General features: G+C 44.3%; 2 protein-coding genes across 3 annotated transcripts in view; one reads left to right on the forward strand and one right to left on the reverse strand.

Moving 5' to 3' along the window:
* DYDC1 (DPY30 domain containing 1) lies at nt 1–11,238 on the reverse strand. Of its 2 annotated transcripts, none has more exons than XM_038744198.1 (6): nt 11,173–11,238; nt 7,594–7,761; nt 7,401–7,502; nt 4,775–4,846; nt 609–713; nt 1–85 (listed from the first exon to the last, which is right to left on the reverse strand). In XM_038744198.1, the coding sequence occupies exons 2-6, from the start codon at nt 7,738–7,740 to the stop codon at nt 41–43; spliced, it is 471 nt and encodes a 156-aa protein (XP_038600126.1). In that variant the 5' UTR covers nt 7,741–7,761; nt 11,173–11,238; the 3' UTR covers nt 1–40. The 2 variants fall into 2 exon arrangements, with proteins under 2 accessions (XP_038600126.1, XP_038600127.1); XM_038744199.1 differs by lacking the exon at nt 11,173–11,238 and adding an exon at nt 10,968–11,039.
* LOC119925300 (DPY30 domain-containing protein 1-like) overlaps nt 9,260–24,437 on the forward strand; it is a 20,766-nt gene continuing 5,588 nt past the window's right edge. The window contains exons 1-5 of the mRNA XM_038743405.1: nt 9,260–9,282; nt 11,266–11,318; nt 14,504–14,568; nt 14,919–15,074; nt 15,324–15,446. Coding sequence (XP_038599333.1) covers nt 9,260–9,282; nt 11,266–11,318; nt 14,504–14,568; nt 14,919–15,074; nt 15,324–15,446 — 420 coding nt within the window. The remainder of the gene's footprint in view (nt 9,283–11,265; nt 11,319–14,503; nt 14,569–14,918; nt 15,075–15,323; nt 15,447–24,437) is intronic.

Raw genomic sequence — 24,437 nt, forward strand, 5'->3', positions numbered from 1 at the left:
TTCACACCAATAAAATATTTATTGCTCTCAGGTAAAATGATTAGCCATCTTGGTAGGTTTGATCACTTGTAGCACTTGGTGCAGCCTGAAAGCAAAATAGAAAGTAAATATTATTACGCACTATTATCAGAAGTTTGTGAAAGTGTCACAGACCAGAGGAAACAAAGTTATTGTTTGAATATCCTTCGATGTACTATGCACAGTATCCACCCCAGTTTAGTGAAGCACTGCTTCAGCTTGGGTAGCTCTCAACCCACAAGGTCCAGCATCATGGTAGCAACAGTCCCCGGCCTTCCAGAGAAAACGATAAGTAAAAGGCTCATTCTGCTCATTCAAATCCTATAAAACTATACCTCATTATTCATTTGATAATTCTATCTCACGTCGCACTTTTGCTGCGGAATCCAATTACTGAGCCTCTTTGCCAAGCATTAAAGCAAAATTAATAGTTATAAAAATTCTAAAAATTATGCTACCAGGAAACTATCTATCTTGAATTATAAATCACCAAAATCAATCATTTAAGAGTGAAAATGCATTGGCTACAAAATGTAATAACAATGTTTAAAGTAATTTTCTAAGTATCCTTTTAAAAATTCTCCACTTACATCAGACATCACCGACTCATCAAGTTCTTCAACCCGACTCAAGTTGGGTGCTCCGTATTTATCACTGATTTCAGCTAATGTCTTGACCAGCTCATTCTGTGAATACTAGAAGTACAAATGACTTTTCAACAACTTTCAACCAATTCTGGATTCCGTGAGAAAACAGCATAGTACTGATTTCATTTGTTCATTCTATTCTGTGAATTTTTCAGTTTGCCAAACAGTCCCGGGATTATAGTACAGAAAATGAAAACATTGTAAGCAATTGTGGAGATTAAAATAATCAAATTTAAAATAAGTAACAGCTGCTATCTCTCTATAATATCCCAACTGGGTATTATTTATCTCCACCTTCCTATTTTCACTCTAAAGTATAAAGAAAATATATCAGTTAAGCGCATCCTCTAGACGGGCAGGGAGTGTGTCTATAATATTGTTATATTTTATCTCCCAAGTGCTTAGTACAGTGTTCTGCACACAGTAAGCACTCAATAAATATGATTGATGGGGCATGACAAGGAAAATGGTCTCAGTGACAGTGATCTGAGTGGGAGCGATTAGAATTTGTTGTCTTTTCCGTTCCTGTTGCTGCCATTCTACTTTTTGTTACGCTCGCAGTGGAGGTGAGAACCCCAGGGAATCCAGCAAGAAGCAGAACCCAAGGAGAAGTTAAGAATGGAGATCTGAATTGCTGCACTCCTATGAAGGATCACCTCCCTCTTTGATCTGAAGCAGCCATACTTCAGATATCTGGCAAGGATGAATGAAAAGAGGACTGCCCGAGGTGATTTTTGGATTTGTTCATTCATTCAATCATATTTATCATCATCAATCGTATTTATTGAGCGCTTACTATGTGCAGAGCACTGTACTAAGCGCTTGGGAAGTACAAATTGGCAACATATAGAGACAGTCCCTACCCAACAGTATTGAGTGCTTACTGTGTGCAGATCACTGTACTAAGAGCTTGGGAGAGTTCAATACAATAAACAATAAACTGTGAGCCCACTGTTGGGTAGGGACCGTCTCTACATGTTGCCAACTTGTACTTCCCAAGCACTTAGTCCAGTGCTCTGCACACAGTAAGCGCTCAATAAATGCGATTGAATGAATAAACTGACACATTCCCTGCCCACAGTGAGTTTACATGGTGTAGTGGATAGAACATTGGCCTGGGAGTTAGAAGGTCATGGGTTCTAATCCTGACTCTGCCTCTTGTCTGCTGTGTGACCTTGGGCAAGTCACTTCTCTGGGCCTTAGTTACCTCATCTGGAAAAAGGGGATTGAGACTGTGAGCCCCATGTGGGGCAGGGACAGTGTCCAACCCGATTTAATTCTGTCCACCCCAGCGCTTAGTACAGTGCCTGGCACATAGTAAGTGCTTAACAAATACCATAATAATTGTTAGTATTATTATTATTATTATTAGAGGATGAAAAAAAGAGCATCGGGGCAACCTTCATAAGTGGCCGAAAGAACAGCTACAAGAAAATTTCTGAAGGCCATCTTCAAAATAAGCCCCACTGACCCTAATGCTTGGGAACCTGTGGCGCAGACAGGATTCCTGGCGTCGGATCTGCCATTTGGGCTACCCAGTCTTCTGTGGGTAAATACAGTGCCACAACAAAGTAGAAACATGCTCGGTACATGATGACTTTAAGCATTGCACAACTTGAGTCAGTCAGTCTGGCAATCGTATTAATTGAGCCCTTACTGTGTGCGGAGCGCTGTACTAACTGCTTGGGGGTGTACAATATAACAATACAACAGACACAGTCCTTGCCCACAGTGAGTTTACAAATTAGAGGTTGTAGCATCTAGAGAAAGAATATCATGATATCCTTCATGTGCATAATTTGTGATGAGCAGTATGCCTCACACCTTAACCACATTATCATTATCTTCACTATCATCATCGTCGTCGGTGGTATTTATTGAGCGTTTACTACGTGCAGAACACCATACTAAGCACTTGGGAGGGCCTTCCCTTCAAGTCTCACAAAATATGGCAGTAATGGGTTTGAAACTCGCCCGCCATTTGGATGCGTGACCCTATTGCTATCACTTCTCACCGAGGATGTTGGCATCTATATGAAGGATTGCTCTTAAGCCCTTCTTCCTAACATAGACAATGCTGCTAGGAAAGTGATGAACCTACTAAGTGCCTAACAATTATACATTTAAATGTTTTAAGCTGCCCACTGTGTTATCCCACTAGGAAAACTACATAAATACTCAAAGAAGGTAAATAAAACTCAAAAATCCTTAACCCTATAAATCCCATCATCGATTCATCCATTCAATCGTATTTATTGAGCGCTTACTGTGTGCAGAGCACTGTACTAAGTGCTTGGGAAGTACATGTTGGCAACATATAGAGACGGTCTAACCATGATCCAGAGGTTGGGGCTCAGTTCTCTGTCAAAATCAGTGACAACTGAGGTTAAGATGGAAGTGACTCCCAAACCATCTTTATAGCCAAGAGAAAGAACCCAGAAAATTTAGAGATAATTTAACCTCTCAGACTGTCACCTTAACCCAACCCTTAGAAAATTCTTCCTTCTGAGAGTAGGGAACTTGTGTTGTGCTTAGTATAGTGCTTCCTATCAGGAGGGGCTCAATAAATACCAGTGATTGATTCTGCTGAAGAGAGAGATTAGGTCTCCAGTATTTTTAACCAAGACTACTAGCCAAAGCCTATAAAAACAAAGTCTGGCTGGGGAGGAGATAAAAATACAGACACAGGAATTGGTGGAAAAGGAAAGTTTTCTTAAGTTTACCCATTCTCAATACTTAAATGTGTGTGTGTGTGTGTGTGTGTGTGTGTGTGTGTGTAATTTTACGTATATTAAATTATTTTGTAAATGCTTTCCTAACAGCTTTCCCCCATGAGCATGAAAGCATTTTGTGGACTGGGTCCATGCAACCCTTTTTGTTTTGTTCTTCCCAAGTGCTTAGTAGTAGCATAGCCTGGTGGAAAGAGTTCGGGACTGGGAGTCAGAGTACCTGGGTTCTAATCCTGCCTCTGTCACCTGTCTGCTGTGTGACCTTTGGCAAGTCACTTCACTTCTCTGTGCCTCAGTTATCTCATCTGTAAAATGGGGATTAAGATTGTCTGTGGGCACTATGTGAGATTAGAGACTGTCCATCCTGATGATCTTGTATCTATCCCAGCACGTAGTACAGTGTCTGGCACACAGTAAGCACTTAACAAATACCACAAACAGGCACCTCGTGCTAACATAAGCAATCGGTTTTTGCCTATGCTGAGTAGATCCTATTAAGATCTAAGCACTAATGCTAAATTGAAAGAAGCATGAATCACACTATGTGAGTCTGTCGAAATACTTCAGAGCTTGAAGAGAGGGAGGGAGATGTTTAAACCAAAGTATGCTTTACAACATTATTTCGAAGTGAGAGAGTGCTGTAAGAAATGTCAAACTTAAAATAACGAAACAAGGCTAGCATGAAGTAGTGTTGCCTATTGGAAAGAGCAGGAACCTGGGAGTCAGAGGACCTGATTTCTAATCCCAGCTCTGTCACTTGTCTGCTGGGTGGCCAAGGGCAAATTGCTTAATTTATCTGTGCCTCTGTTATCTGTGAAATGGGAATTAAGACTGTGAGCCCAGTGTGGGACAGGCACTATGTCCAACATGATTATCTTGTATCTAACCCATCCTTAATCCAGTGCCTGGCACACAGTAAATTCTGAACAAATGACAGGAAAAAAAAAAGATGGAAGAAAAATGTTATGAGGGGAAATTTGTGGGATTGGTCACTAAACATACTCACTATAATTACTACAACTCACCACATACCAGTACATTTGTTTCTTAGATTTCTAAAACCATATACTTTGAGATAAAATTACCTCAAACTTGGAGCAGTATTCAGTAGCACATATTAAAAATCAATGAAATACCTATTTGAAAGTATGAATAATATGTGATGCCCACTTAAATTATTATTGTTGAGTTTATAGACATCATCTCCTTTAGAAAATTCAGGATATATACTTAACCCTTACATATTCATAGTCATATATAATCCATTCTTAAACAAAAGAAATACATAGACTGGGATTTTAAAAAGTTGAATGAAGCTGGATAAAAACTGAAGTTGGTTGTTTTTTTTTAACTTGTAAACTTGAATGGACTTTAGCTGACCTCAAGCACCCCTTCTGCAGCTTTTTGTTTCTCTTTTTCTTCCTCCGCCTCAAAAAACTGTTTCTGAGCAGGCTATCATTGCATGAAACAAAATATTTAAGTCAGTTTGTGAGAAAACAGACAATTCATTCGTGTCTACATGCACAATAAAAACAGTAAAGCTTAATCTGAGCATTTAAATGTTAATTAGTTAAAACCAACATACCTTCAATTCTGAAAAAAAAATGAGAGGAAATATCCTTCATGAATGAACTCTAAATATGAAGGAGCTGTAGAAAACTATTCAGTATCCCTTATCCTACATGTCAATCAGTCAATCAATCAATGGTATTTATTGAGCACTTAGTGAGTGCAGAGAACTATATTGAGTGTAAAGCATTGTACTAAGCGCTTAATGGCTTATATAACACCTGAATGGGAAATGAAAGAGAGAGAGAGAGAAAGAAAATAAGAGAGCTTTGCTCCTGGGACCAAAGTTTCATAGTCTAGCAAACCTAGATAACTGTCATGATCAACTGGGGAACACAGCTTGGTTTTCTTGGTTTTCTATTTGGTTTCCACCATTTGGTGAGCAGCTGGGATATCTTGTACCTTCCCTAATCGATTATAAGCTCCTTGCAGGCAGAGATCATGTGTTTTACATCCAATATTCTTTCCCAAGTGTGTAAAACTGTGCTCTCCAAAACAGCACTCAGTACTGTTGATTGATTGACTGACTTGATTGATTGACTTAGTCTTCCAGAGTAATACCAAGCAGTGCTGTTGCTTCTTCAGTGACCAGAAAACCAATATGTGGACCACTACTTGCATAGACTTTCTGTTTCCAGTAGAGTAGGGGTCATCCTGCTGTCAGTAGGTAGGACTGCATTTTCAGCTATTTTTAATAATGGTGATGATTTACACTGAGCACATTACACTCTTGTACTTGTTCCTTAGAGGAGTAGCATGGCTCAGTGGAAAGAGCCCAGGCTTTGGAATCAGAGGTCACGGGTTCAAATTCTAGCTCCACCAATTGTCAGCTGTGTGACTTTGGGCAAGTCACTTCACTTCTCTGTGCCTGTTACCTCATCTGTAAAATGGGGATTAAGACTGTGAGCCCCACGTGGGACAACCTGATCACCCTGTAACCTCCCTAGTGCTTAGAACAGTGCTTTGCACATAGTAAGTGCTTAATAAATGCCATCATCATCATCATTATTATTATTATTACCAACACCACCCATTTGGGGTTAGAGTGAGGTCTGTGGCTAAGGAACAGACTATTTCCGTTTACCTTCCTCAGCAACAAGCCCTGCTGTGCCCCACCTGGTTTATACACCACTATTGAGGTACTCCCATCAGCTGAACAAGATACTGAGAGAAAAAGGGATACAGTGTAATAAATCCATGGTTTTCGTTATGTGCCATTCTTACCAAATTGCTCTCACCTTACTTACCACATTTTTGCCCTCACAACACCCCTATGAGCTAGATAGAAAGGCAAGTATTATTATCCCCATTTTGCAGATGAGGAAACTGAGGTACAGATAAATAAAGTAACTTGCCCAATGTCACACAGCAAGCTGATGGGAGATCTTTTAGATTGTAACCGCCCAAGCCCGAAGAACCGGGACTGTGTCTCATTCCCAAATGTGCTTTATTTCCTTGCCCTTAGTACAGTAGTCTGCGCCCAATAGCACTGGATAAAAGGCATTACTACTATTCAGACTTAAACCTGCATTCTTCAGATTCCCTACTGGAACTCTTCCTCTATACCCTACTAGTGAAGGGGTGGAGAAAAATTAAAAACTTAGAGCCCCCTGTACAGTAATGCCAACAAAAAGACAAACCTGGTGTGAACTTTTAAATTTAGCATATTATTATATGTTGAGAAACATTCATTTATTCATGCAATCGTATTTATTGAGTGCTTACTGTATGCAGAGCATAGTACTAAGCACTTGGAAAGCACAATTCAGCAACAAAGAGAGACTATCCCTGCTCATAATGGGCTAATGGTCTAGAACGGAGAGACAGACATCAAAACAAGCAAACAGGCATCAATAGCATCAGTAGAAATAAATACAATTATAGATATGTACACATCAAAACAAGTGAACGGGCATTAATTATAAATAAATCGAATTATAGATATGTACATATATACATAAGTGCTGCGGGGCAGGGGTAGAGCAAAGGGAGCGAGTTGGGGCAATGGGGAGGGGAGGAGGAGCTGAGGAAAAAATGGGGGGGAAGGAAAAAAGGGGAAATGCACTAAGGAAAAGAATGTGAGAATAGATATTAATAAACATAAGTGGATACATCAGTAATAAATGGACGAAACTATAAGGGTGAGAAATGACTGGGAGGTGAATAGATTAATCAGAAAATGCTGGGGGGGAGGCTTTTTAGAAGGACTTTGAAGGGGGAGGGAGAGCAGCCCATTTGAGCTACATGAACAGAGTACATTCCTACTTAGACTGTGAGCCCCATTTGGGACAGGGACTACGTTCAACCCGATCTTATATCTACCCCACACTTACTACAGTGCTAAGCGCATAGAAAGCATTTAATAAATACCATAATTATTATTATAAATACTATCACCATAAATGCAAAATGCCACTCTGTCTCATCTATTCCCTACCTGCTGCGCTGCCGCTTCTTCAGCTTTCATCTTTTCCAGTAATTCTTCTTCCAACTTAGCTAAGGCTTGTTCACGCTTCAGCTGAGCCTTTTCTATCTGCCTCTGGTATTTTATAAAAAAAAAAAAAAGAATGAGAAAAATACACTCTGAACCCCGTAATTCTTTTCATTTTCTGAAGCAGAGTGATGCTCACCATTTGTTCTTCAAGCATGTTGCTCTTATATTTGTAGATCCAGAACGCCAAATATTCTATTGGGTCACTGGGCCGATATTTTGCCACCTCTGCAAGTCCTTGAGCTAGGCATTGTCCTAGATGTTTTCGAAGATAGTTTGACTCCATTTTTTTCTCTCCTGCCTTCCTCTGCAATAAGGAAAATGAGGAACATTACTAGGAGCACTTGCTGTGGTGTAGTGCGAATGGCAAAGGACCCGTCCAACTGGGGTGCTATTACTATTAATAATAAGTGTAGTATTTGCTAAACACTTACTATATACTAAACTCTGGAGTCGATATGAGATAATCAGGTCAGACACAGTTCCAAGTCCCACAGCAGTGGAAGGAGAACAGATACTCAATGCCGAATTATACTTTCCAAGCTCTGCATACAGTAAGCACTAAATAAATGTGTGGTTCAGTGGAAACTTGTACTTCCCAAGCGCTTAGTACAGTGCTCTGCACACAGTAAGCGCTCAATAAATACGATTGATTGATTGATTGATTGGAAAGAGCACAGGCTTGGAAGTCAGAGGACGTGGGTTCTGATCCCGGTTCTACCACTTGCCTGCTGGGTGGCCAAGAGCAAGTCGCTTAACTTCCCTGTGCCTCAGTTACCTCATCTGTAAAATAGGGATAAGGACTGTGCACCCCTCGTGGGACAACCTGATTACCATGTATCTACCCCAGTGCTTAGAACAGTGTTTGGCACTTGGTGAGCATTTAAGAAATGCCGTAATTATTATTATAAATACGATTGAATGAATTTTGCAGAGGAAGAAACGGAGATACAGAGAAGTTAGGGGTGAACCCCATGGAGGACAGGGACTGTGTCCAACCTGATAATTGTGTATCTACCCCAGAGCTCAGTACAGTGCTTAGCACAGAGTAAACAATAAATATTGTTATATTGTTATTAATCATATTTAGTAAGTGCTTATTGTGCCCCAAGCACTGTACTAAGCACTTGGGAGAGTACAATATAACATCGAACCCAGTCCCTGCCTACAGTGAGCTCACATCGCAATTATGCACGCTCCTAAGCACTTAGTACAGCGCTCTGCACAGAGTAAGCATTCAATAAATACCATTGATTATTGTTATTATTACTACTGTTACAATTATTCTGTGAGCCCGTTGTTGGATAGGGACCGTCTCTATATGTTGCCGACTTGTACTTCCCAAGCTCTTAGTACAGTGCTCTGCACACAGTAAGCGCTCAATCAATACGATTGAATGAATGAATGATTAGCCGCCACCTGTCAGCTCTGTGACGTCGGGCAAGTCACTTAACTTCTTTGGTCCTCAGTTCCCTCATCTGTAAAATGGGGGTGAAGACTGTGAGCACCCTGTGGGACAACCTGATCACCTTGTAACCTCCCAAGCGTTCAGAACATTGCTTTGCACATAGTAAGCGCTTAATAAATGTCATTATATATAATGTATTTATTATGTATATATAATAATACATGCATTATACATATTACATTATGCATTATATAATATATAATGATGTCATATATTAATATGATGATTGTTATATATAATATATACATATATAGTCAAGTGACTTGCCCAGGGTCACACTGAAGGCGAGTGGCAGATCCGGGATTAGCACTCAAGCCCCCTGACTGTGGTTGCCATGATGGTAAAGGCCAGAAAATCCGGGTGGGAGGGAAAACCAGGACTCCTGGGTCTCCCCGCCTGGGGACCGAGCTGGCCGCCCAAACACACTGGGCAGAGGCCCTGACTACCAAATCCGTGCTCCATACTGGCCTCCCCCCAAGCGCTTAGGCCAGTGCTCTGCACCATAAGTGCTCAGGAAATGCCCCTGATTGATTGAACCAACCAATCAATCAATCAGTGAATCAGGGACAGAGAAGCAGCGTGGCTCAGTGGAAAGAGCCCGGGCTTTGGAGTCAGAGGTCATGGGTTCGAATCCCGACTCCGCCAATTGTCAGCTGTGTGACTTTGGGCAAGTCACTTCACTTCTCCGAGCCTCAGTTCCCTCATCGGGAAAATGGGGATTAAGACTGTGAGCCCCCAGGGGGACAACCCGATCACCTTGTAACCTCCCCAGCGCTTAGAACAGTGCTTGGCACATAGTAAGCGCTTAATAAATGCCATTATTATTAGTATTGAGCCCACTGTTGGGTAGGGACTGTCTCTATATGTTGCCAATTTGTACTTCCCAAGAGCTTAGTACAGTGCTCTGCACACGGTAAGCACTCAATAAATACGATTGATTGATTGATTGATATTATTATTATAAAGAGGGCTTTGCCTGTCTTCCCCTTCTAGACTGTGAGCCCACTGTTGGGTAGGGACCGTCTCTATATGTCGCCAACTTGTACTTCCCAAACGCTTAGTACAGTGCTCTGCACACAGTAAGCGCTCAATAAATACGATTGATTGATTGATAGTATTATTATAGAGAAGGCTTTGTCTGTCTCCCCCTTCTAGACTGTGAGCCCATTGTTGGGTAGGGACCGTCTCTGTATGTCAATCAATCAATCAATCAATCGCATTTATTGAGCGCTTACTGTGTGCAGAGCACTGTACTAAGCGCTTGGGAAGTACAAGTCGGCAACACATAGAGACAGTCCCTACCCAACAGCGGGCTCACAGTCTAGACGGGGGAGACAGAGAACAAAACGAAACATACTACCAAAATAAAATGAATAGAATAGATATGTACAAGTAAGATAAATAGAGTAATAAATAGGTACAAACATATATACAGGTGCTGTGGGGAAGGGAAGGAGGTAAGATGGGGGGGAAGGGGGAGAGGAAGGAAGGGGCGCTTAGTCCAGTGGTCTGCACACAGTAAGCGCTCAATAAATACGATTGAATGAATGAATGAATTCCGGCCCACGCCATCCCCCGGGCCTGGAATGCCCCCAATCCCTCTGCCTATCCGCCAGGCTAGCTCTCTTCCTCCCTTCAAGGCCCTGCTGAGAGCTCACCTCCTCCAGGAGGCCTTCCCAGACTGAGCCCCTTCTTTCCTCTCCCCCTCGTCCCCTTCTCCATCCCCCCGTCTTACCTCCTTCCCTTCCCCACAGCACCTGTATATATGTATATATGGTTGTACATATTTATTACTCTATTTATTTATTTATTTATTTATTTTACTTGTACATTTCTATCCTACTTATTTTATTTTGTTGGTATGTTTGGTTCTGTTCTCTGTCTCCCCCTTTTAGACTGTGAGCCCACTGTTGGGTAGGGACTGTCTCTATGTGATGCCAATTTGTACTTCCCAAGCGCTTAGTACAGTGCTCTGCACATAGTAAGCGCTCAATAAATACGATTGATTGATTGATTGATTGATTGAATGAATGAGAGGAGGGCACCTGGTTCGGGCACCGCCCACGGGGGGTGGAGGTTTGACGCGCATCCTCCCCCTCCCTCCGGTTGCTAAGCAACGGCATCAACGCACCCGGAGAGGAGGTAAGATGGGGGGGATGGGGAGAGGAAGGAAGGGGCGCTTAGTCCAGTGCTCTGCACACAGTAAGCGCTCAATGAATACGATTGAGTGAATGAATGAGAGGAGGGTACCTGGTTCGGGCACCAACCACGGGGGCGGGGACGAGGGTGGGTGCGGAGGATGGGGGTTTGACGCGCATCCTCCCCCTCCCTCCGGTTGCTAAGCAACGGCATCAACGCGCCCGGAGACTGGGACCCCTCCGCGAGGCCTAGTGCAGGTTCGGGGGCTCGGGGGCTCGGCACCAATCAATCAATCAATCAATCGTATTTATTGAGCGCTTACTGTGTGCAGAGCACTGGACTAAGCGCTTGGGAAGCACAAGTTGGCAACATATAGAGACAGACCCTTGGCACCAGCCAAGGAAGGCCTCGGGGCAGGGGACATGTGGCACCTGAAACCTCTGCCCCCCTCCTGCTGTATTTGGGGTCCCCGGGGACTCCAGCTGGAGCAATTGGCACTTTTAATCAGTCAATCAATCAATCAATCGTATTTATTGAGCGCTTACTGTGTGCAGAGCACTGGACTAAGCGCTTGGGAAGTACAATATACTTCGTATATTTACTTTCAGGGAATTCTAGAGAAGCGCCGCGGCTCGGTGGAAAGAGCCCGGTCTTGGGGGGCAGAGCTCGTGGGTTCTAATCCCAGCTCCGCCCCGTGGCTGCTGTGTGACCTTGGACAAGTCATTCTCTCAGGCTCAGTTCCCTCAGCTGTAAAATGGGGATTAAGACCGTGAGCCCCACGTGGGACAACCTGATCCCCTTGTGGCCTCCCTAGCGCTTAGAACAGTGCTTGGCACAGAGTCAGCGCTTAATAAATGCCGTCATTATTATTATTCATTCATTCAATCGTATTTATTGAGCCCTTACTGTGTGCAGAGCACTGTACTAAGCGCTTGGGAAGTACGAGTTGGCAACATATAGAGACGGTCAATCAATCAATCAATCGTATTTATTGAGCGCTTACTGTGTGCAGAGCACTGGACTAAGCGCTTGGGAAGTACAAGTTGGCAACATATAGAGACGGTCAATCAATCAATCGTATTTATTGAGCACTTACTGTGTGCAGAGCACTGTACTAAGCACTTTGGAAGTACAAGTTGGCAACATATAGAGACGGTCAATCAATCAATCAAATGTATTGAGCGCTTACTGTGTGCAGAGCACTGTACTAAGCGCTTGGGAAGTACAAGTTGGCAACATATAGAGACAGTCAATCAATCAATCGTATTTATTGAGCGCTTACTGTGTGCAGAGCACTGTACTAAGCACTTTGGAAGTACAAGTTGTCAACATATAGAGACGGTCAATCAATCAATCAAACGTATTGAGCGCTTACTGTGTGCAGAGCACTGTACTAAGCGCTTGGGAAGTACAAGTTGGCAACATATAGAGACAGTCAATCAATCAATCGTATTTATTGAGCGCTTACTGTGTGCAGAGCACTGTACTAAGCACTTTGGAAGTACAAGTTGTCAACATATAGAGACGGTCAATCAATCAATCAAACGTATTGAGCGCTTACTGTGTGCAGAGCACTGTACTAAGCGCTTGCGAAGTACAAGTTGGCAACATATAGAGACGGTCAATCAATCAATCGTATTTATTGAGCGCTTACTGTGTACAGAGCACTGTACTAAGCGCTTGCGAAGTACAAGTTGGCAACATATAGAGACGGTCAATCAATCAATCGTATTTATTGAGCGCTTACTGTGTGCCGAGCACTGTACTAAGCGCTTGGGAAGTACAAGTTGGCAACATATAGAGACGGTCAATCAATCAATCAAACGTATTGAGCGCTTACTGTGTGCAGAGCACTGTACTAAGCACTTGGGAAGTACAAGTTGGCAACATATAGAGACGGTCAGTCAATCAATCAGTCATATTTATTGAGCTCTTACTGTGTGCACAGCACTGTACTAAGCACTTGGGAAGTACAAGTTGGCAACATCTAGAGACGGTCCCTACCCAACAGTGGGCTTACAGTCTAGAAGGGGGAGAAAGAGAACAAAACGAAACATATTAACACAATAAAATATTATTACTTTTCAGGGACCGAATCACAAGCAGCGAAAGGAACCCTCTCACAATGGGGAAGCTGGGTTGGTCAAGGCCAGAAGCAGCCCCGTTTGAGGATGTCCCTTTCACCCAAAAAAGATCTGTGGGTCACAGGTGGCAGGCAGGGGTAAAGATCTGCCCCAAGGAGCAGGCCTCTACCTGCTCCTTGAGAAACAGTGTGGCTCAGAGGAAAGAGCCCGGGCTTGGGAGTCAGAGGTCACGGGTTCTAATAATAATAATAATAATAATAACAATAGTAATAATAATGACATTTATTAAGTGCTTACTATGTGCAAGGCACTGTTCTAAGCACTGGGGAGGTTACAAGGTGATCACGTTGTTCCACGGGGGGCCTCCCAGTCTTCATCCCCATTTTACAGATGAGGGAACGGAGGCCCAGAGAAGTGAAGTGACTTGCCCAAAGTCACACAGCTGGCAATTGGCAGAGCTGGGATATGAACCCATGATCTCGGACTCCAAAGCCCGGGCTCCTTCCACTGAGCCACGCTGCTTCTCTATGCGCCCAGCACTGTTCTAAACACTGGGGGAGGTACAAGTTAAGCCGGTTGGACCCAGTTCCTGCCCCACGTGGGGCTCACAGGCTTCATCCCCATTTTACAGATGAGGTAACTGAGACACAGAGAAGTGAAGTGACTTGCCCAAAGTCACACAGCTGACAAGTGGTGGAGCTGGGATTTGAACCCATGACCTCTGACTCCAAAGCCCGCACTCTTTCCACCGAGCCATGCTGCTTCTAATCCTACCTCCAGTGCTTGTCAGCTGTGTGACTTTGGGCAAGTCACTTCACTTCTCTGGGCCTCAGTTCCCTCATCTGGAAAATGGGGATGAAGACTGTGAGCTCCATGTGGGACAACCTGATTACCTTGTATTATTATAATAATAATGGCATTTGGTAAGTGCTTACTATGTGCAAAGCACTGTTCTAAAAGCACTGTTCTAAGCTCTGGGGAGGATGCAAGGTGATCAGGTTTTTCCACATGGGGCTCACAGTCTTCATCCCCATTTTACAGATGAGCTAACTGAGAAGTTGTGAGCTGCCCAAGGTCACACAGCTGACAATTGGCGGAACCGGGATTTGAACGCATGATCTCTGATTCACAAGCCCGCGCTCTTTCCATTGAGCCATGCTGCTTCTTGTATCCCAGCTAGCGCTTAGAAGAGTGCTTGGCACATAGTAAGCGCTTAAAAAATGCCATTATTATTATCATTAAGGAGCTCCCACTCCTTGAACAAGCTGTGGACTTTGCCCTGCTGATCTTGCCGGCTTTGCCCATCAGGATTCAGGAAGCTGGATGAAACGGAGAATCCTTGCTTGCGTTTATTTCAGGCCGCCGCTATTTAGCACCCTTTAGGAATGTTTGCCTTGCAGGAGTCCACTGGGCAGACCACGAAGTAAGCTTGAGAAACCGGAGGGTCCAGTGGCTAGGGAATGGGCCTGGGAGACAGAAGGACCTGGGTTCTAATCCCGACTCTGCCGCTTGTCTGCTCTGTCATCTTGGGCAAGTTACTTCGCTTGTCTGTATCTCAGTGACCTCAATCTGTAAAATGAGGATTCATACCGTGAATCCCATCTGGTATATGGACTGTGTCCAACCCGATTAACTTATATCTATCCCAATGCTTAGCCCAGTGAGGCATATAGGCGGCACTTAACATATACCATAAAAAAGAGCTTGATAGTTTGGTTATGAATGTCTCAAACGTGATTCAATGCACTTCCTACTTTTTTTTTTCTTTTGTAGTCGATAGGAATGGATTCTGAGTACCTCAAGAAATGTCTCGGGAAATGCCTGGCTCGGGGACTAGCAGAGGTGGCAGAACGGCGACCACCAGACCCGATAGAGTACCTGGCCCACTGGCTGTATCATTACAAACAAAATTTAAATGAAGACGAAAGAGTGAGTATGTGTGGGTGGAAATACTGACTTCTGTATCTCCTCCAGTACTTAGCACAGTGCTTGGCACCTAGTATGTATTGTATCACAGTTATTATTATTATTGGCCCACAGTAAGTCCTCATAGTAATACCGCAATACTTACCATACTTACCATAATACTTACCATAATAATACCATAGTTATTATTACTGTTCCGCTTTCACACTAATTGATCTTCCCCGTATTTTTTTTTACTTCTCTCAATATCAGAAGATGCTGAAGAGGACGAATTTGGAATGGGAACGCTCACAGGACCTGGAGGACTTGGAGATCGTAGAAAAGCTGAAGGCAGAGGAAATTAAATCACAGCACATGCATAGGGAGCATCAACAGGTGGGAAGGCTCTTCTGCTTACTGGATGAATCCATCCGTAGTATTTTTTGTAGTGAGAAACTCTGATCTCTTGCTCAAATTCAAGCACCGAAACTACCTGTGGAAATCAGGATTGATAGCTCCCTGCTTCTTTGGCTTTTCTAAAGGTACAAACACAGATGTTTAAACATCTGCAGTGATGTTTAACTGAAATCTAAAAGGGTAACACTATTTGTCAGCAATGAACAATGCAAGATAATTAAACTGTTAGATGGTAAGTGCTCAGAAAATACTATTGATTGATTGTGTGTAGTGCCAAATCTGTGTTGCTAAATCTCTGGTGAAAAAGAGCCAGTAATGCTTATTGAAGACTGTTAGCCAAACCTCTTGGAACATTTTGCCGTTGTTATTTGCCAGGAAAATTGGGGGGTTTCTAGAGGAGTTCATAAATGTACTCCATGTGCCTTTGGTTTTTAAAGCACATTCAAGTGGCTGAGGCCTCCACAGAAGGCCAAATGCAGCACCTTCTCTAATACTAAAAGTAAATTCTTACCAGTCTATTATAGACAAACTGAGAAGCGCAGTGACTTAGTGGCTAGAGCTCAGGCCCGGGAGTCAGAAGGACCTGGGTTCTAATCCTATCCCCGCCACTTGTCTGCTGTACGACCTTGGGCAAGTCACTTACCTTTGTGCCTCAGTTACCTCATTTGCAAAATGAGGATTAAGATTGTGATCCCCATCTGGGACAGGGACTGTGTCCAGCCCAATTTGCCTGTATCCATCCCAGCACTTAGTACAGTGCTTGGCACATAGTAAGTGCTTAACGGATACCACAATTATTAATAATCTTTTTGATTTGAAAGGGGTGAGAGTTCCAAGGAGGGTATGAGCAAGAAGTCAGGGGCAGGAGAGAGGAGACTGAGGTCCAGTGAGTAGGTAAATGTGAGAGAAATGAAAATGGCAAGTTGGAGTGTAGTGGGAAAAGAGCTTGGATGAATAGAAGGGTGAAGACTGATTGAAAGCTTTAAAACTAGCGGTGAGAAACTTCCACTTGATGTGGAGAGAAATGGACAACCATTAGTAGGTATCGAAGATCGGGGAAACAAGTGCAGAACATTTTAGAAAAGTGATCCAGGCAGCAAAATGAAATATGGACTGGAGAGGCGAGAGACTGAAAGCAGGGAGGTCGATGAGGAGGCTGATGCATAGTCAAGGTGGGAAGTGGCTGAACCAGCATGGTGGTCACTAGGATAGAGGAGGGGTGGAAAGAATCTCTGAGATTTAGAGAGAGGCTGAATTTGGAGGAGAAGAGAGGGAGGAGTCGGGCATGATACCCAGGAGTTAAGGTATCCTCACTCCTTAACTCCTCACCCTGGGCTTCAAGGCTGTCCATCACCTCGCCCCCTCCTACCTCACCTCCCTTCTCTCCTTCTCCAGCCCAGTCCGCACCCTCCGCCCCTCCACCGCTGATCTCCTCACCGTACCTCGCTCTCGCCTGTCCCGCCATCGACCCCCGGCCCACGTCATCCCCCGGGCCTGGAATGCCTTCCCTCTGCCCATCCGCCAAGCTAGCTCTCTTCCTCCCTTCAAGGCCCTGCTGAGAGCTCACCTCCTCCAGGAGGCCTTCCCAGACTGAGCCCCTTCCTTCCTCTCCCCCTCGTCCCCCTCTCCATCCCCCGCATCTTACCTCCTTCCCTTCCCCACAGCACCTGTACATATGTATATATGTTTGTACATATTTTTTACTCTATTTATTTATTTATTTTATTTGTACATATCTATTCTATTTATTTTATTTTGATAGTATGTTTGGTTCTGTTCTCTGTCTCCCCCTTTTAGACTGTGAGCCCACTGTTGGGTAGGGACTGTCTCTATATGTTGCCAATTTGTACTTCCCAAGCGCTTAGTACAGTGCTCTGCACATAGTAAGCGCTCAATAAATACGATTGATTGATTGATTGATTGATTAAGGATAGTGCCGAGGTTAAGGACTTGAGAAAATAGGAGGATAGTGGCATTGTTAACATGATGGGAGCCTTCAGTGCTGGAGAGAACTTGGAAGAGAACTCGGGGCATTGTATTTTGAACTTGCAGAGGTGTCCCGAAAGCCACAAGCCCCAGGCCTGTTCTGCGGAAGAGCTGCCCTCCTGGGATTGCAGGAGGCTTTGTTGTCCCAGCCTTGGCTGTGGGAGCACTTTGCCAGCATTTTGTGAGCAAAGCTACCCCCGGTCTGCCTGCTGGGGCCTCATCCCTCCTGCCCCACTATGGGCTATGGCAGCAGAAGATGCTGAACCCGGACTCATGTGCCGGGCAGAACTATGGAGCTGGGGACTTCAAATCCCCTCTCTCCCTGCCCCCTCTGCTTCAGCCCCACCCCCTGTTCACAATCAATCAGAGCCCGTTGTTGGGGAGGGATTGTCTCTGTTGCCAAATTGTACTTTTCAAGCGCTTAGTACAGTGCTCCGCACACAGTAAGCACTCAATAAATATGATTGAATGAATGACTATCGAATGCTTACTGTAGACAGAGCACTTGGGAGAGTACAGTACAACAGAGTTGGTGGACATATTCCCTGTCCACACTGTGTTTGCAGTCTAAAGGGAGAGACAGACAATAACATAAATAAATAATTTCGAGTATGTACACTATGCATTTCTAGACTGTGAGCCCACTGTTGGGTAGGGACCGTCTCTATGTGTTGCCAACTTGTACTTCCCAAGCGCTTAGTACAGTACTCTGGGGAAGCAGCGTGGCTCAGTGGAAAGAGCCCGGGCTTTGGAGTCAGAGGCCGTGGGTTCAAATCCCGGCTCCGCCACTTGTCAGCTGTGTGACTTTGGGCAAGTCACTTCACTTCTCTGGGCCTCAGTTCCCTCATCTGGAAAATGGGGATGAAGACTGTGAGCCCCTCGTGGGACAACCTGATTACCTCGTATCTACCCCAGCACTTAGAACAGTGCTTTGCACACAGTAAGCGCTTAACAAATACCAACGTTATTATGACTCTGCACACTGGAAGCGCTCAGTAAATACGATTGAATGAATGAATCTATCGGTAGCATCTATTGAGCACCCACTGTGTGCACAGCATTGTACGAAGCTCTTGGGAGAGTACAATACAACAGAATTAGCAGACAGGTTCCCTGTCCGCAACGAGCTTGCAGTCTAGAGGGAATTTACACAAGACATTTCTCGTGTTCTCCCCCAGAGCAGCGCAGAGGCACTAGGGGAAGGAAAGGACTGTTCTACCCGATCAAACATTCCCGCAGGCTAGACCAGAGGGTGATGGGCCTGGGTGTCAGAAGGTTATGGGTTCTAATCCCGGCTCCGCCACTTGTCTGCCGTGTGACCTTGGGCAAGTCACTCTTCTTCTCTGAGCCTCAGTTACCTCATCTGCAAAATGGGACATGAGACTGTGAGCCTCATGTGGGACAGGGACTGTGTCCAACCCACTTGGCTTGTATCAACCCCAGTGCTTAGTACAGTGCCTGGTACAGTGCCTTCCTCTCCCCCTCGTCCCCCTCTCCACCCCCCCATCTTACCTCCTTCCCTTCCCCACAGCACCTGTATATATGTATATATGTTTGTACATATTTATTACTCCATTTATTTATTTATGTATTTTACTTGTACATATCTATCCTATTTATTTTATTTTGTTAGTATGTTTGGTTTTGTTCTCTGTCTCCCCCTTTTAGACTGTGAGCCCACTGTTGGGTAGGGACTGTCTCTAGATGTTGCAAATTTGTACTTCCCAAGCGCTTAGTACAGTGCTCTGCACATGGTAAGCGCTCAATAAATACGATTGATGATGATGATGGTACATAGTAAGTGCTTAACAAATACCATCATCATTGTTTTTTTTTTTTAATTTGCCTAGGGCACCTAATGCCTCAGACCAGTCCTGTGCTCCCATCTCCCACGACACTGTTCCTCAATTCCAACTCATAGCCCCACCTCCCTTTCCCAGCCGGGGCAAGGTCGGGGTGGCGGCCGATGTGGATATGGATGCCCGTGCCGATCTATCGAGCCTCTCCTCCTGCCCTCTTCCCCTTTTCCTTCCTGGCCCAGGCTCAAATTAGGAGGCAGAGAGGGGTGGGAGTGATGCTACAGACCTAGCCGCGCTGGCACGAGCTGCCAAGCACAGCCTGATAAAAACGATGTCCTCACATGGTGCCAAGTGCCACGTGACCTCATTTAGTTCAGGCCTTCTCTGCAAAAGAATCGCCTATACCTGTTCTAAATGATCCTGAGGGCCGAGGGACATCTATGGTTTACCAGTGAGTAATTTATCTGAGAACAGGAGCTGGGGTTTTATCTTGGAAGATTTTCAAGATACTCAGCCATCACTTAGTGTAACTTGATTTTTGATTCTAGAGAACGATTTGGGAAGTCTATCCAGGGAAGACAGTAGCAGAGAAGTATGGAGCACCTGAATTGTCTACAGTTGAGGAGCTTGATGAGACTATTAAATAGTATTGTAAGTACTTAAAAAATGATGTCCTCCACCAATGCTCCAACCTAGCTCTTCTGGTCCAGGAGATCACAGAGAAACATTTTTCTAGGTCTTTGCCTAGTAGGTTTTCACCTAATTTTAGAGAGAGTAGATGACAGTATAACTCTACTGCAATCAGTCATGTTTGTGGAGCAACTGGTGTGTGCGGAGCACTATACTAGGTGCCCAACGAGTATAGTAGAGTTAGTCACTAGACATTAGACAGTGTGACCTAGTGAAAGAACTTGGGACTACCAAAACATTTGCCCTCTTCCTTCTTCCCTCCCTGATCACAATCTTCTCAAATGCTTACTTTCCAGTCTTTCCTTCCCCACTGCTTTTAAACATGTGCACACATCCCCCATCCTAAAAAAAAAACTCTCTTGGCACCACAACGCCTTCCATTTATTGCCCCATCTCCCTCCTACTGTTCCTTTCCAACACTCCTTGAGCGAGTTGTTTGCAACCACTGCCTCCCCTTCCTCTTTTCCAATTCTCTCCTTGACCCCCTACAATCTGGTTTCCTCCCCTTTCTCTCCACGGAAATGACCCTCTCTAAGGTCCCCTGTGACCTCTTTCTTGCCACACCCAATGACCTCTACTCCATCCTAATCCTCCTCAGCCTCTCAGCCGCCTTGAACACTGTGGAACATTCTCTTCTACTGGAAACATTACCCAACCTTGGCTTCACCGACACGGTCCTCTTCTTGTTCTCCTCTTTTCTCTTTGGCCTCCCTGTTTCAATTTCTTTCACAGTCTCACTTGCTAACTGTGGGAGGTCCCTCAAGGCCCACTGCTGGTTCCCCTTCTATTCTTCATCTACACCCACTCCCTTAGAGAAGTCATTCACTACCATGGCTTCAACTACCATCTCTGTGCAGATGATTCCCAAATCTACCTCTTCCAACCCCGTCCTCTCTACTTCTCACATTTCCTCCTGCCTTCAGGGCATCTCTTCTTGAATGTCCTACCAACACCTTAAATTTAACATCTCTCCACCACCAGCTCAGGTCTGTGTATCAAGAAGTCTTGCATCAGTTGTAAAGAAAGCAGATGGGTTTATCAAAATGATTGAAGAATACCCTGATGAAGAGAGAAGTTTGGAGTGCCAAGATGTTCAGTAGGAGTTGGCCCGCTACAAGATGTTTTGTGAAGACAGGAAGAAGGCTGTTGCTCATTCATTCATGCAATCATATTTAGTGAGCACTTACTGTGTGCAGGGCCCTGTACTAAGAGCTTGGAAGAGTACAATACAACAGTAAATAGACATATTCCCTGCCCACAAAGAGCTTACAGTCTAGAGGGAGGAGAGATAGACATTAATATAAATAAATAAATTACCGGTATATACATAAGTGCTGTGGGGCTGGGAGGAGGGAAGAGTGAAGGGAGCAAGTCAGGGTGATGCAGAAGGGAGTGGGAGAATCAAGTTGGACAAATTCTTCACTAAAGTTGACAAACTAGTCCCACTGTCAGCAGAGCTACCTTCTACTTTTTACAGCTTCCTGCAGAGCTTCAAAATCCTGCTACGATCCCTCATTGAATGTGGTGATTTTCTGCTTTGAATTACTTTCCCAGAGATTAAACAATAGATTAGGGCTGCTTCATCTAACAGAACATAGCATACAAAGGAATTACCGATTATTTTGCCGGAGGCTTTGGAATGAAATCCCTTAATAAGATGTAGGTCTACAGGAAAATGTACAACATGATGCATTCCCATTCCCATTGTGACAGGGTCATGTGGCATGTTTGTGTTCCGAAGTGAGAATAAATTAGTTGGAATAGAAGGCCTGAGGTATTTAAAGTATGTAGCCTGGGGAGAAGACAAATTAATCAGGAAGGCACAGACTGTGAGCCCCTGATGGGTCAGAAAGGGTATTTTTATGATTGTCGTCATCATTATTTTTGGAGATGTGATTTCCGAAAGGCTTTTAAGATGTGGTCTGGCAAATTTGAAATGGGAGGGAACTCCAGGCATGGAGAAAGGACACGAGCAACACATGGAAGGCTGGAGAGATGAGAACAAGGAATAGTGAGTAGGTTGGCTTAAAGAGTACAAAGAGTGCAGGCTCTGCTGTCGTGGAAGAAGAGTGCGGGTAAACTGGAGGGCGAGAGCTGATTGAGGGCTTTGAAGCTGATGGCTGGAGTTTCTCCTTAATGCAGGGAAGAGTGGGTAACCATTGCAGATTCTGAAGAGAAGGTCAGTCAGTAAATTAGTCGTGTTTTTTGAGCACTTACTGTATACAGAGCACTGTACTGAGCACTTGGGGGAGTACAGTATAACAATAGACACATTCCCTGCCCACAATGACCTTACAGTCTAGAGGGGGAGAAGGGAAATGGATGCAGAGTAACATTTTAGAAAAAATGATCTGGGAAGCAGAGTGAGATATGGACTGGAGAGCGGAGAGATTGAAGGGAGGGAGTCCAATGAGGAGACCGATACAGTAGTGAACCGGATTATGATAGGAGAAGCAGCATGGCGGAGTGGATAGAGCACAGGCCTGGGACTCCGAAGGTCATGTGTTCTAATCCCGGCACCGCCACTTGTCTGATGTGTGACCTTGGGCAAGTCGCTTCACTTCTCTGGGCCTCAGTTGCCTCATTTGGAAAATGGGGATTAAGACTGTGAGCCCCAAGTGGGACAACCTGACTACCTTGTATCTATCCCAGTGCTTAGAACAGTGCGTGGCATGTAGTAAGTGCTTAACAAATACCATAATTATTAATAGTAGTAGTAGTATTATAAGTGGCTAGGTCGGCAGGTTGGACTTCGGGATGGAGAGGAAAGGGTGGATCCTGAAAGTGTTGTGATGGAAAAACCAACAGGATTTTGTGACACTGAATGTGGGGTTTGTAAGAGAGGAAGGAGTCAAGGAAAATACCAAGATTATGGGCTTGAGTGTTGGGGAGGGTTGTGGTGGTATCAACTTTGACAGGAAAGATAGGCAGAGGAACATCTTTGGAAAGGAACATGAGGAGTTCATTCTATTTTGGACATTCTGAACCTGAGGTGTCAAAAGCTGCCTCTGGAACCAAGAGGAAAACTGAAATTGCAGAGGAGAGACCTATGAACTCTCCCACTTTATTTTAATTGATTATTTCAAGTATTATTTTTAATTGGTGTGATAAAACATTTTATTTTGTTTCTCTTCTCTTTTTCGAAGAAAATGACTTGGCTATTTATAGAATTTCTGCAGATACTTTTTTTTCAAGTACTTTTTTACATAGTTTTAGAGGCAGTGGATAAAGCACTAAGCTGCTCTCTGACTCTCTGTAGTAAAGACCTAATGTTTTGGAAGAGATAAACCAGAGAAATCCCTTGAATTGACATGTATCCCAGTGGGGCCAAGCTTTCATTTTTAGGGTTGGGCAAAGCGGGGCGGATCCCCTCTCAGGATCACAGCTGGCGAGTTTCCAGTACTCCACCTGCCTCGGCTTCCTAGCTTGGGCAGTGGCTAGCGAGTGGAAGGCAATCTGCTGCAAGGCAAAACTCCCCTGTGCTGGGCAGCAGCAGCAGCATGGGAGAGAGTGGAGGGTGGAGACTCAAGTTTACTGCGCGGAAGAAGACAATGGTAAACCACTTCCATATTTTTACCAAGAAAAACTCTATGGATCCACTACTAGAACAATCGCAGATGGAGGTGGGACATCCTGGGAGAGGTGTGTCCACCGTGGGTTGGAGATGATTCAACAGCATAAGACAAGACAAAAGTGGGGCGGAACATTGAGTGGCCATTTGCCAGCTGTGTGACCCTAGGCAAGCTCCTTAACTCTCTGTGCCTTGACTTCCTCATCTATAAAATGGGGATGAAATATAATTTTTCCTTCCCCATTAGACTGGGAGCCCTGTGCGAGCCAGTGACTCTGTCCAATCCGATTATCCTACATTTACCCTAATGCTTGGCACATAGTAGGGGCTGAACAAATGTCACAATTATTAACAGGGTGAAGGGAAGGAAGGGGAAGAAGATAAAGGAGTGAAAAGAAGGGAAAAGGGAAGACAGACTGGAAAAGCAGGGGGAAGGAGGGAGAAAAAGGAGAGAAAAGGAATGGAAGGGACGGAGGGGAAGGGAAGAAAACACTTGCCTTCTGCTGCCGTGCCATCTTCTCCGCTGCAACTGCCATCGTGGCAAGAACAACCGCTTTGGGACCAGCCCAGGACAGGCTAGCTGAGCCAGAGCTGCTGCTGCTCAGATGGCAATCAATCAATCAATCGTATTTATTGAGCGCTTACTGTGTGCAGAGCACTGTACTAAGCGCTTGGGAAGTACAAGGTGGCAACATATAGAGACAGTCCCTACCCAACAGTGGGCTCACAGTCTAAAAGGGGGAGACAGAGAACAAAACCAAACATACTAACAAAATAAAATAAATAGAATAGATATGTATAAGTAAAATAAATAAATAAATGAGTAATAAATATGTACAAACATATATACATATAAATGTCAAATGTAAATATAAATGTAAAATCAAATGTCAGCTGTGTGACTTTGGGCAAGTCACTCAACTT

Source organism: Tachyglossus aculeatus, chromosome 3 (assembly GCF_015852505.1).
Source record: "Tachyglossus aculeatus isolate mTacAcu1 chromosome 3, mTacAcu1.pri, whole genome shotgun sequence".
Lineage (NCBI taxonomy): Eukaryota > Metazoa > Chordata > Mammalia > Monotremata > Tachyglossidae > Tachyglossus > Tachyglossus aculeatus.

Coding starts and splice junctions, on each gene's coding strand:
- DYDC1 (XM_038744198.1), bottom strand. CDS start 7,740: ATGGAGTCAAACTATCTTCGAAAACATCTAGGACAATGCCTAGCTCAA. Junction 4,847..7,400: donor AAGAAGCGGCAGCGCAGCAG/GTAGGGAATAGA, acceptor ATGCAATGATAG/CCTGCTCAGAAACAGTTTTT. Junction 714..4,774: donor CTGCAGAAGGGGTGCTTGAG/GTCAGCTAAAGT, acceptor TTGTACTTCTAG/TATTCACAGAATGAGCTGGT.